Source organism: Akebia trifoliata, chromosome 13 (genome assembly GCF_017979445.1).
Source record: "Akebia trifoliata isolate Shusen 1 chromosome 13, ASM1797944v1, whole genome shotgun sequence".
Taxonomy (NCBI): Eukaryota; Viridiplantae; Streptophyta; class Magnoliopsida; order Ranunculales; family Lardizabalaceae; genus Akebia; species Akebia trifoliata.
Genome location: NC_141387.1, coordinates 31684465 through 31696720, shown reverse-complemented (window position 1 = coordinate 31696720; position 12256 = coordinate 31684465). Strand labels below are relative to the sequence as shown.

General features: G+C 33.8%; 1 protein-coding gene across 1 annotated transcript; it reads left to right on the top strand.

Annotated features, from left to right (window-relative positions):
• The first annotated feature begins 264 nt into the window (after nucleotides 1-264).
• On the top strand, nucleotides 265-5976 carry LOC147388322 (centrosomal protein). Its single transcript, XM_086421085.1, has 2 exons — nucleotides 265-510; nucleotides 5610-5976. Exons 1-2 carry the CDS (start codon nucleotides 307-309, stop codon nucleotides 5793-5795), a joined length of 390 nt encoding a protein of 129 aa, XP_086277211.1. The 5' UTR covers nucleotides 265-306; the 3' UTR covers nucleotides 5796-5976.
• The last annotated feature ends 6280 nt before the right edge of the window (nucleotides 5977-12256 follow it).

Sequence of the window (12256 nt, the reverse complement as noted above, 5' to 3'; positions counted from 1 at the left end):
TAACTTCAATTACTAAGTAAAACAAATAATATAATTTACATACTTCCTCACATTTTATGATCAGTTGGGGAAGTAAATGATGCAGAACCGATCGAATGACATATCTGGATCGGAAACTTATGAGATGCAAACCCTGTATCCAGATCAAAAGTTATCCGATGAAAATTGATCGGTTTTGGGTCTGATCCGATCCATTGATAGCCCTAGAAATCAAGCCCAACAGGTAGCCCAATTTTGAGCCCTAAACAACTGGAGAAAGAACTCAAGCAACAACAGAATCAACAAATCAGAGAGAGAGAGAGAGAGATGTCTCAGCTACTGTGGGAGAAGAGCGAGATGTGGAGATGGCTCGTGCGGAGGACACGTGAGTCGAAACCCTTCTTTGTAGCCTTTGCTACTATATGTGGTGTCGTCCCAGGTGTGATTGGCTATTGTGTCATGCAAGCCACCAACTCTCGCAACGATCAACTCGAAGCTCAGCTCCGCAAGAACGCCAGACCCGAATCCATGGTACCTATCTCTCTCTCTCTCTCTCTGTGATTCTTTCTAGGGTTTCTAATTGATTTCCTGATTCGTATTGGGTTTTCCATGTTGAGTTGAAACTAGGACTTGAAAGTCTAGAAATTCCCTTTTTTATCAATTAAAATATTGAGAGGTAGAAAAGATTGATTTTTTTGGAGAAAGGGAGCATGAACGACTTGAATTTGGAAGACTTGAGTGTGGAATCAATAACAGCCTGATTGAAATTTTCTCAATGTTAGAGGTTCTAATTGATTTCCTGATTCGTATTGGGTTTTTCTTATTGATTTGAAAGTATGGTTTGAAACTCTAGTAATTCCCTTTTTATCAATTGAGAGAGAGAGGAGCATGAAAGACTTGAGTGTGGAATCAATAACAGCCTGATAGATTTTTGTTTTCCTCAATTAGAAGAATTGAGCAATAAAATTGCAAATATTGTGAGGTTTTATATATTTTCATTGAAAGATGGAAGAGAGGGCAAAAATTAAGGATGCCAAATAATAAGGTGGTGGAAACTAAAAGGAGAAAATTTGTTGTCCTTTGTGAGTAAATTGATATAGAAAGAGATGTGAAATTTAAAAGAAAAGTATATATTGTGCCTCTCAATGTAGGGGAGTATCATAATTATCATTATCATCACCACCTTCTATGTATTTTAATATTGCAATGTCAGATCATGTTTTTCTTCTTGGATTTTCGTCCATGTACATGATTTCACTTTGGATTTTAGAAGTAACATTGGGCAATGCATGAGCATTTGATCTCACCATGCGTACAATGTGTTGTTTGTCATGTAAAATGCTATCACGTTTGCATAGTCACATAGTGCACAAAAAATGATGGCCTTCTCCATTGGGGTAATGTGTTGTCCTTCTTGTTCATTCAAGCTTATGATTTCATATGCAATTCAACCATTGAGTGGTAGGTGAGATGGCCAAGACCACACCTCGAGAAGTAGAGGTCCTAAGTTCGATTCCTCCCCTTGGTGGCCACCCCCTGGGATTTATCTCAGTACACCTGGTACATGTGGAAGGGAAGACATGCAGGTCGCGTGGGATTAGTAGGGTGCTCTAAGAGGCCCAATTACCCAAGGTATCCAAAATAATAATAATAATTGCATATGCAATTCTATTAAAGTTCTTGTTCATTTTCCCAAGAGCCCAATCATAAAAGTAGAGTTCCTTGATGAAAGGAAGAAGAGAATAGAGATCTACATTAAGTTATCCTAGGTAAATGCAGGCCTTGTCCCTATTCTCGCCAACCTTGTCGAACTACTAGATTTAACGATCTCTATGATTTCAAACTAAATTAAGGAATCGTAAAGTTTGGAACTATTGGAGTGCTTCAAGAGAAGATGGCTGAGCTGAAAAGAAGGATGAAATTAAGAGAGATTGAGTAAGGGGGCCCACTTCGTTTTGGGAGTATGGGAGTTTTATTTGCTCTAAACAATGTTGTTAAATAGCACATGTGACCATGTGCGACCAGCACATGCTGTTCGCACATTCTTCAAAGGAAAAAAATTGGGAAGAAAATGCTAAAAATTCTAAAAATATGCTGAAAAATTCTAGAAAAATGTGCATTACATTAAAAAGTGCTCAAATAAATCATAAGTCCATTTTCATTCATAAATCATAATTCACAAATAAAAAAGTGCAAGTAGAAGACTAAAGTAGTCAACAATAAGTCAAATAGAAATAGTCGTACATATAATCAAAGAGAAATGTCTAAGTAACTAGAAATAGTCATACAAAGACAACTCTCTCAAGTATTGATGATGAATATTGATCTATGAGACTTGAACCTTGAATTCTTGATCAATCTTGAAGGTTGAACTTGAATCTTGATTCTTGTATAGTTGAATCTTGATTCTTAAGTATCTTCCTTTGTCTTTAAGTCTTGATAGTTGAGAGTTGAGAGTGACTTGAGTTGATATTTGAACTTTGAGAATCATAGTTATAGTGTAGATTAGAGATTAAAAAATATTTATAATTATTTGAAAATGTAGTAGAATATGTAATGAGATTTAAAAGTTGGAGGTTTTGTGAGAGTAAGAAAGAGATTAGAAGGTAAAGGAGATGTTGTAAAAGGAGCATGGGGGTAGAAGTGGGATATTTATAGGAGAAAAGTGAGTTTAGCTAAAAAAATAAAAAGAAATCTATGTGGACAATATGCCATTGTGTACTACTGTATGTCATCGTATATTGTGCAATGGCATATTTTGGGTGTATGCGATGACAATCTATGCGATTTTCATTTTGAAAATAGCATATGCAACCGCATTTGACAACATTGGCTTTGAGTTCTTTCTTCCTTGATAAACTTATCTTTCTTCTTTTCTTTTCTTCTTTCTATCAAGCTCTTGAACAAATGATTCGAAGAAGGGAGATTTATCCAAACTCCCTCATATTTATAAAGGAAATGAGGGAGTCCTCCACACGCAACATATGGCATTTACATTAGCAACATGTATGAGGCACCATCATTGCCTTGAAAAATTCCAACAACAAAAAAAAGAAGAGAAAAAGAACTTGAATTAAAGAAGAGATGTTGTATTAACTGCATAAAATAAAAACATGTCAAAAATAGAAGTAGCATGTTGAATGGACTGGATGACTCTTGTAGCTAATGGAGTCTCAAGCCCGAATTCATCGTCCTATGTTCCCAAGAAGGATGAGTTATGAGTATAGAAATATGATTTTATTCCTAGTGTAACACATGTCCTCTCGAGATACACATCATTTGAGAAACCTTACTTGTAAGCAAGGTGTTTGAGATGAACAAAAATAGTAGCTAACCTAAAAAGTAGAATTAGATAAATGGGAAATCATGAAAATCGCAGAGAAAAGAATCAAGGGGAAATCCTTGGCTATCTTAGGAACTTATTAAAAGGGAAAAGCATGAAATAAGTCATAAAAAAAAAAGACTAAAATAGGATTCAGTTCTCCTTACTTGGACTGGAATATTGCTTTATTCATGGTCTGACTTGAGCTTCAGAGTGCTTTGGTTAGAGACCAACTAGTTGCAGATCACCTAGTACTGATCACACTCCATCACTTAAAAAAGCTCCCCTTGCACTTCATTGGTCCGATTGCACTTCCTAAAAAAATTCACCTCTAACTTTGTACTTTGGAACAATCAAGCAACAAATTGAATCAGGTATGTACCTTGATTCCACATAAAACACCCTTTCCATCAAAAGGCAGATGCTAAAACATTCCAAACTATCACTAAAATCAGCCAAAAAGAAAGGTTCCTTTCAACTGACTCCAAAAAAAATGAAGAAGGGAACCCATTCTTTTTTGGGTGGCAAGAATGCGAACTTAGGCCCCTTGGATGAAGTCACCCCACATATCTCTTTCTCCATCTCTCTTAATCAATTCATCTTTCTATCAAAATTGAGCAAATCTCTATTTTTCTTAATCAAAACCTTATTGTTAGAGTAAGCGAAGAGTTTTTTCTTATTGAAGTGAGGTGTAACTGGTAGTAGTTCGAGGTGGCTGAGTGGGCTTAGATCTTGATGGTTTGTAAAACAGATCTCGAGGTCCTGAAGTAAAACCATATTTTCTCAAAAATATTTAGGAAAAAACAAAATCCCAAGCTACTATATTGATGGTATTGAGGACATCGTGTTTCAGTTAGAACTTATAACTAGTATTAGAATGTGTGATTGTGGTGAGAATAGGGAGTTTCTAACTACAGTGGTTTTGTACCAGGGGTTAGCCCTAAGTCTACTTTTTTCTTTTTAGCATTAAAAAAAATAAACATGGATGAATGGATTAACTACTCATTCAAGGAGAGCCCATTTGCTATTGCAAACAATATAGTCGTGAAATTTTGAAACTAAGAATTATGGGAGGGTCCCTTAGAAACTAGGACTTTTAAGATAAGTAGGACCAAATCAGAGTATATGTAATGTGAACACCCAAGAAGTAAAGAAGAATGATATAAAGAATACAACTTTAGAAAGATCGCTCTTAGGGATGAGATGGTAGTAAAGAATTATGGGCAAGTACTCCAAAGAGACCACTTATTTTAGGTTCAATTACATAGATAGAAAAATGGTGAGTTTGTGAGCCAAAGAAATATTTCTAGCTTGATACAATGGATCTTTTTTGGAGTATTATATAATCTATGTGCACTGATTGAATCTATAGGGAAATTTTAGATGACAATAGTAAAACCAGTTATGCTCTTTTTAGCTGAATGTTGAGCACTCGAGAAAACATGCCCATAGAATGAGCTTAGCAGTAATGAGACTGTTGTCATGGATGAGGAGGTTAAGATTAAAAAATATAAGCAAGGAGCGTTTTGGTGCAAGTTGAAGACTCAAAAAATGGACTGAAAGGCCAAAAATTACTTTAAGGAAAGATAGGACAACATTTGCATTGATTAAAGATATGGATAGAGTTTATTAGGAAAATGTTTTTTTTTTTTTTTTTCTGTTGCTCTAAAGTCGTTCCACTTCTATGTTATTGTGTGTGCTTCATTGGTTTCTTGTTTTACAGATATAATTCTGAGCTGCTATTGGCACCCCAGATTTTACTTATTACATCCCTATTTCCTAAATTATTTATCACACCCCAATTAAAGATTACAACATTCTCTTCAACACTACAAAGGTTTGTCTCAAATTATAATCTCAACATTACAAAACATTATAACACTTGTTCAAACAATTTCAGGGCTCATATAAAATCCTAAACCCAAAAATAGAAATTTAGCACACACAAAAAAAAAAAAAAAAAAAAAAAAGGGAGAATTTTTTTGGCACCTCCACTTTTACTTATTCTCAACCATTCAGTTATTTTCTTTATTTTTAATTGGGTTGTAATAAGTAAAAGTTGGGGTGCCTATAGCAGAGCTCTTGTTTTATCTCTCTTTTTATACCTATTCATGTAGGAATTATAATAGTAAAATTTCATAAGAACTCGTTTTAGTTTGACTTCTATCAGAATACCTGTGTTTAGAGTTAAATCTTACGGTGTTTTTCTTAGTACATTGTTCTGAAACGTAACACACCCTTGAAAAAGATCACTATTGAATCTTTGATCATTTAAATTTGTAGTTGTTTGCTTTAACTTGTTAATTAGATGATGGGGCAAGTTAATCGAGAGAGGTTGGCAGAATACCTTGGGGAGCTGCAACGGAAAGAGGACACAAACGACCGATATGTAGCTGCCCTAAGAGGAGAGACACTAACCCGAAAACCATACGTGAGGATTCAACCTATACCAAAGCAAACCAGCACTGAAGCTGATAAGGAACAGAAGCAGTAGGCCTTACTCTTGTCTACCATGACGACTCTTATAGATGTGATAATAAATTCTTATTGGATTCAGGCTATTTGGAATAGATCATGACGAGTACCGTAATTGTTATTCTCTTGTTCCAGCATTCAGAACGGACCTTGTCACCCTGCTTGTTAGGAAGAAGTTTGAATGAGATATTTTGCCTAAATTTTCTTGTGTACGGTCGTTCAGTTTGATTAGCCGACTCAGATTCTCTTATACTTGTGGTAGTCATTTGTGTGCCTCCCATGTCCAGGGTTCTTCTTTGGTGAGTAATGCTTTAGAGTGTTTGTCTTGAACAATGAATGATGGGAATGTTCTAAGGGTCCCATGGCTGTAATTTCAAAGATTGATTTGTGGGTGATTTCAAATCTTGGGTGCTGAGGTTGCCAATCTTCATCTTGAAAGAGCCAAAGATCTAGGAGGAATGTCTAGTCAAACTTAGTAGTCAAGAAATGAAATACTTCGATGCAATTGCTTTCATTGTTTCATCTCTGTTGTACAAAAACATGGAGAGATTGAGGAAAATGTTATCCATGAGTCGTGATTTTCTGACCCGGAAATTCTCACTCGATCTATATGTGGCAAGGGCATAGAACCATAGATCTTTTCTTCCAGATATTTAAGGAAAACAATCAACAGTTTTGTGCTCTTGATACATCAGCCAAGTACAGACCGAGTGAAAGTTTTCGAGTCAGAAAATCATTAGCATAACCATAAAATCAGAGTTTGATGGTTAATGTTGACGTGTGTTCCGGTTGTGTTTATGTGACATGCTTTGCAATCAAATTAAAGGAAATTTTTTCATAAGACCGACAATACCTATATTTAATAGGTATAGGATTAGTGGTTAGCATATGAAGTTGGGTTAAGGGGACTTGAACCTAGGACTTGGGAACAATACTTTACAAGTCTTACCACTTAACTAAGTAGGAAAGATAAATTGAATAGAACAGAGATATGGACTAGCAAAACTACTAGGAGATAATATTAGAACAAGTGTATTAACCCTTCCTAACCTTGAAGATGTGTCCTTTCACATTTTTAAGAGAAGCCAATAGGGTTATTGATTTGATTGCCTCCTTTCAAGTAATTGTGGGTTGACAAGAGTTTGATTATAATTTCTTTTTGAGTGATAGAAGAGTAGTTCTAGCAGAACTACAAATTATAAGACTTTGAGAATGAACTAAATGACGAAGATCTAAGTTGCATTTTGCGAAGACCGCTTGGTGCATGCGAAATAGTCCTAAAATCATTAATGCTCACGCTAACAAGAAGTCCCATAAATGAATATGGACTAACTCTAAGGGTCAGTTTGATTGTATATGTGGTCATGAGATTTTTCGTTTCCAAATATCTTTCCCACTTTGGGGGTTTTGGAGTCGCCACCATCTTTTTTTTTAAAAAGGTGTGAATAGTCACTTGAAAAGCATTCTGAAAAATCAATTTTTTTTATTAGTAGCTCTTGTTCGGATATGGCTCATTGGTCCAACTTTGGATTTAGGTAAGGGGGTCTATATTAAGGAGTAGGGAAGGTGTTAGGCACCTTACTCCATCCATCGTTGGCGATAACTTCAGATTTGATCATTTTAAAAATAAAATAAAGAAAAGAAAAAAGAAAATCGAAAAGATGCGATATGTGCCTTCGAGTGAGGGACTTTGATATTGGTTCAAACCATTAAGGACACTCTTATTGAAAAAGGGGCTTTTTGATGGCTCAAGCCGTTTATGGTGTGTACAAAAGTTTAGAGAAGGGGAAAAGTAGAAGAGGGAAAGTTAGAAGGGAGAGAAAGGGGATTGTTTGTCCAAAGCCCACCTTGTTCTAAGTTGATCTTCTTGGACCTTTAAAAAATGAATCTTCTTGACTTGTCTTAGATAAAAGATAAAAGAAGATGATGCTTGATTTTGAGAGTGATGCTTGACTTAAGAGTGAGTTGAGAGAGTTGAGGATTGAGAAAGTATTTTAATAGTTTTAGATGGTATTTTACTTAGTTTTTCATTAGGTATTTTTTTCATTGGGTGGTTGTGTTGAGAATGAGAGCGGATTTATAAAATTTTGGGAGTTATTTTTATGGGTAAAGTTGGGTGAAAAAATGAAATAAAGTAAAATGGTTTAAGGATTGTGAGAGAAGGTATTTGTAAATTAAGGGTGGTTGAGAAGCATTTGTCTAAGGGGGTTTAAATGGATCATTTGTAACCCAAATGAGTTGGATCCTTCAACTCATTTGGATTGAGTGTTTGGTGGGATGAAATGAATAGTATTTAGTTGAGATAATGGGGGTGTAAGAGGGTGGTTGATTAGTTAAGCGTTTGGTGAGGTGAAGAGGAATGGTATTTGGTTCAAGAAAATGGGGGTGTAAGAAGGTTAGTTAATTAGGTTTTAAAAGGGTGAGGGAGATGATGACATGTGCCAAAAGGTATGGGGAATGAGTGTTTTGATGTGTTGATTGAAAAGAATGAGTATTTGATTAAATAGGAAGGGTGTGTGTTTGATTTGTAAAAATGAATTTGTAGGGAATGATACGGGTAGGTTAGAGGAATGTATGAATTGAGATGTGGGTAGATGATGTTTTTAGAGAAAATGTGATGGGGGTTAGTAATTGGATAAGGGGGTTGAGTTGGGGTAGTGACATATATCCCACCTTCATGATCATGTGTGATTGGTTATAATCTTTGGAGATCTTTGAGTTGGGTTGAAAGTTGGGCTTGAGTAGGATAGTTAGGTAATGGATTTGATAGTTATAGTGTTGGGTTGAGGAATGATTGGGCTTGAGTTAGGTTATAATGATTGGGCTTGGGTAGGATAATAATGGATGATAGGTTAAGTCTAATGGGTTTAGGTGGTAGATTAGTCTTGGGTAGGATAATTAGGTAGTGGGTTGGGGTAGGTTGAGAAGTGTAGAGTGATGAGGTGGGTCACGTGGTAGGTTAGACTTAGATCATTTATTGCAAGAAAATTATAAGAGACATTGAATTTTTGAAGGTTTGTACCTTGAGACCCATTCCCATTTTTATGAACTTTAGGATAGTTTGCATCAAGGACCCGATCAAATTTGGATGTCTGCAGTATGAAAATTAATTTATTTTATTTTATTTTATAGAATTTAAAATTAATAGAAAAGTGGGTAGGATGGAAAAATCAAATTTCATTGGTTTGTTGCATTTGGAAAAATACTAAGGAAAAAAAAATCTAAGAACAAGGAGGAAGAAACAAAGAGAGAGACATGTGACGATCTTAGGGGTTGATGGTGACAATGCTTGTGGGGAGGAACAAGAATCTATGGTTTTGATTTGGGAATGGATTTCATTTTCTAATAAAAATAATTAGATAAACTTTCATAGTTTTTTGGATGAGCCCAAAAATCAATTTTTAATGGAAAAAAATCGGATTCAAGTTGGATGCGAAGTATGAGTTGTGCAAAGTCACGTATGACTGCCAAATCAACCATAAAATTTAGCGTCCCATTTCTGCATTAATGGGTGTTTATCTATTTAAAAAATACTTTAGACACTCCTATTGTTGTTGTACGGTCTTCATCCACTCGACTACCATGCTTAGTTTGTCTGTAGGGATGGGAATAACTTTGTCTACTCTTCTTCGTAAGTAAATGGACTTGGATCTTTATAAGAAATTTGAAACTATCGAAAGGGGGTGTCATATTATCACGACTCTTAAAATTAGAGTTGTGATAATGTAACTCCTTCACATGGTATATTCAAAATACTCTTATGACGTGACATGTGTTAAGAGTCATAGATCTTTTCTTCTCTAGATACACATCCCGATAATATGTACAATTATGTATCTCGAGAGAAAAAAGATCTATTATTCTAGCACATGCCATATCAAGAGAGTATTTTGACTATGCCAGGAAAGAGAGTAAAAAAATCATTATTCTAAAATAATAATAATAATAATAATTATTATTATTATTATTGAACAAATGAATTAATAAAGGTTCGAAAGGTTTTTTTGTGTTGAATTGACAGAGTCATATTTCAAAATGGGCTAGCTCCGAACTCAACCCAGTCAACTCAGTTTGATGGAATCTTAAGGTGACTTTTGTTTTTTCTCTCTTTTTTCTGAATATCAGGGGTACTAATGGTTTGAACCTTCAAATCACTTCTCTGGTAAAGGTATTGGGTGAAGTGACTCCATTGACATAGACTAAAAGAGTTGATTTGATGAGTCGTCATTTGAGATTGAAAGACAACTGAGTTGTGTTATTCCTTGCATAACATAGAAAGAGTCAGTCTAGCCTTACTAAGTTAGTAAGAATTTTACCATCACTAAGGGTCCTTCGGCTCACCTTGTTGCATACAAAATATGATCTGATGCTTCATGATTGTAGAGGATAAAATTCTATGAACTTTGAAAAAATAAATTCCAAAAAAGTCATTTTTCACCGTTGAATTTCAATTTTAAGTTTGGGAGTTATGTGGAAATTTGGTAGCTGTTCTTTTTCAAAATCATGTATCCAACTCTAAAGAAATTGGTTTTTGAAATTTATTTTTTGACTCAGAGTTTTTAAAAGAAACTTAGAGGGGTGTAGTGTTGGATTGTTGATGTGGTAATCCATTTGAGCAAAACAACCCTGAGTAAGGTTTAAGATCTTACTAAGTTAGGAAGGAAAAGGTTTCTCAAATAGAAAATAAGTATATTAATTTTATATTAAATATATTTATAGAAATTAGTTTAATAACAACTTTATTGGAGTCATGTATTCTAATATATTGTTATACATGATTTATAATTATAGAGACATAGGCATCCAGATTTTAAAACGATCCTACAACTTTTAAATTATTGAAAATCCACTAAAAATCATAAAAGTTGGACCCATACATCTAAATTAGGACTCGTTGATTGGGATCGAGCTTTCTACGGTTTGGATTAATATTTTCTAAAAAGAGAAGAAATCTACGGAAATCAATATTATTTTTTATTTGACTATTAATCAGAGGTGAACACTCTATCGATCGAGTGTATTGATATCGATATGTACATTTTTTTCTTATCAAAATCAATAAAATTATTTATGATCTGATTTTACGTATGTTGAGGTAAATGATGAAATTTGTTGTCAACAAAAATACAAGATATATCTTAGCATTGCAAATCATTTGAATTTTCTTTTTATGCCAAGCAAGCAAGGGGATTGATGGTTAATGGAGGTGATATATATAATTGAATTAATTTCACGGGTTCTCAGTGATGAAATGAAAATGATTTCCATTATAAAATTTTGCGTGGACCACCGACAACTTAAATTCTTAAGAAATTTCTATGAATGTTTTGCAATGTAAAAAGTGAGTGTTGCAAAACATTTGCAAAGGGTATTCTCCCCCCCCAAGCTTGGTTAAATGTTTACAACTATTCAATGCTAATAATAATAATAATAGATTTTTAATATAAGATTATAAAATCATTACTTTTGTTAAAAAAAATACCCAAATCATCTTCAACCTCTTGACAAAAATTCTTGATTATTTTTCTCCCAAAACTCAGGTGTTTTAAATTTCAAAGGTATAATTTTTTTATTTTTTTTATTCTCATCTTCGTTGAGAAAAACATGAACAATCAAACTAAGAAATGACTTGAAACGAAACATAAAACACGCACAGAAACACAAATTTTTATGTGGTTTTTACAAGATTGAAATATGTTTATGGATCACACTGATTCTATTATGAAGAAAAAACTCGCAGTTACAGATGATACCTTTTCACAAAAAATGAGAAATATAAATACCCAAAGAAACATAATTAGGGTTTTGCATAATATTAATAAAATTATAAAAATACCTTTGAAAAAATTTGTTGTTGAACAATACTATCAGGCCTCACAAAGCACAACAATCTTCAACTTCAAGATTGTACTCCGCATCCCTATAATTATTCTCTTTTCTAATGTCAAGGTTCTATCTACTTCAACCTTCAAACCTCGAAAAATAAGAAAGGATAAACTGAAAATGGATTTTTAACAAAAAAAATAATTGTGAATTTTTATAAGAGAATGAAAATGAGGTAAAATAAATTTAAAAAAAAAAAATCTCAATTTCATTTTAATAAAAAATCATTATAAAATTATTGCATTACAAAAATCAATGAATAGCATAAAGTAAAGGAGATTTTCTATGTTAGTTACCAAACAATAGTAAATTTTGCACTGCAAAGCATTTTACCACTAATCATTTGCAAATGCAAATGATTTATTTAGAATACATTCCCATCATTTCAAATAACTTTTTCAAAAATATTTAAGAATTAATGATGATGTCCAACAACCAATAAACGTATGCCATATGTATCCTCTCCCACATGTTGTTATCTCAGTTGTCGTTGGACTTAAAAGCATCCAACAATGTTGGATTCTAAAAGAATTCTTCCAAGTCAGAAGAATTCATAACTTGTTAATCTTTCTCTCTCTTTGTTTTTATTTTTTGGCA

Bases quoted from the DNA above. Each gene is read 5' to 3' on its own strand.
- LOC147388322 (XM_086421085.1), top strand. From the start codon at position 307: ATGTCTCAGCTACTGTGGGAGAAGAGCGAGATGTGGAGATGGCTCGTG. The intron at 511-5,609 runs GTACCTATCTCT...CTTGTTAATTAG, and splicing joins ACGCCAGACCCGAATCCATG to ATGATGGGGCAAGTTAATCG.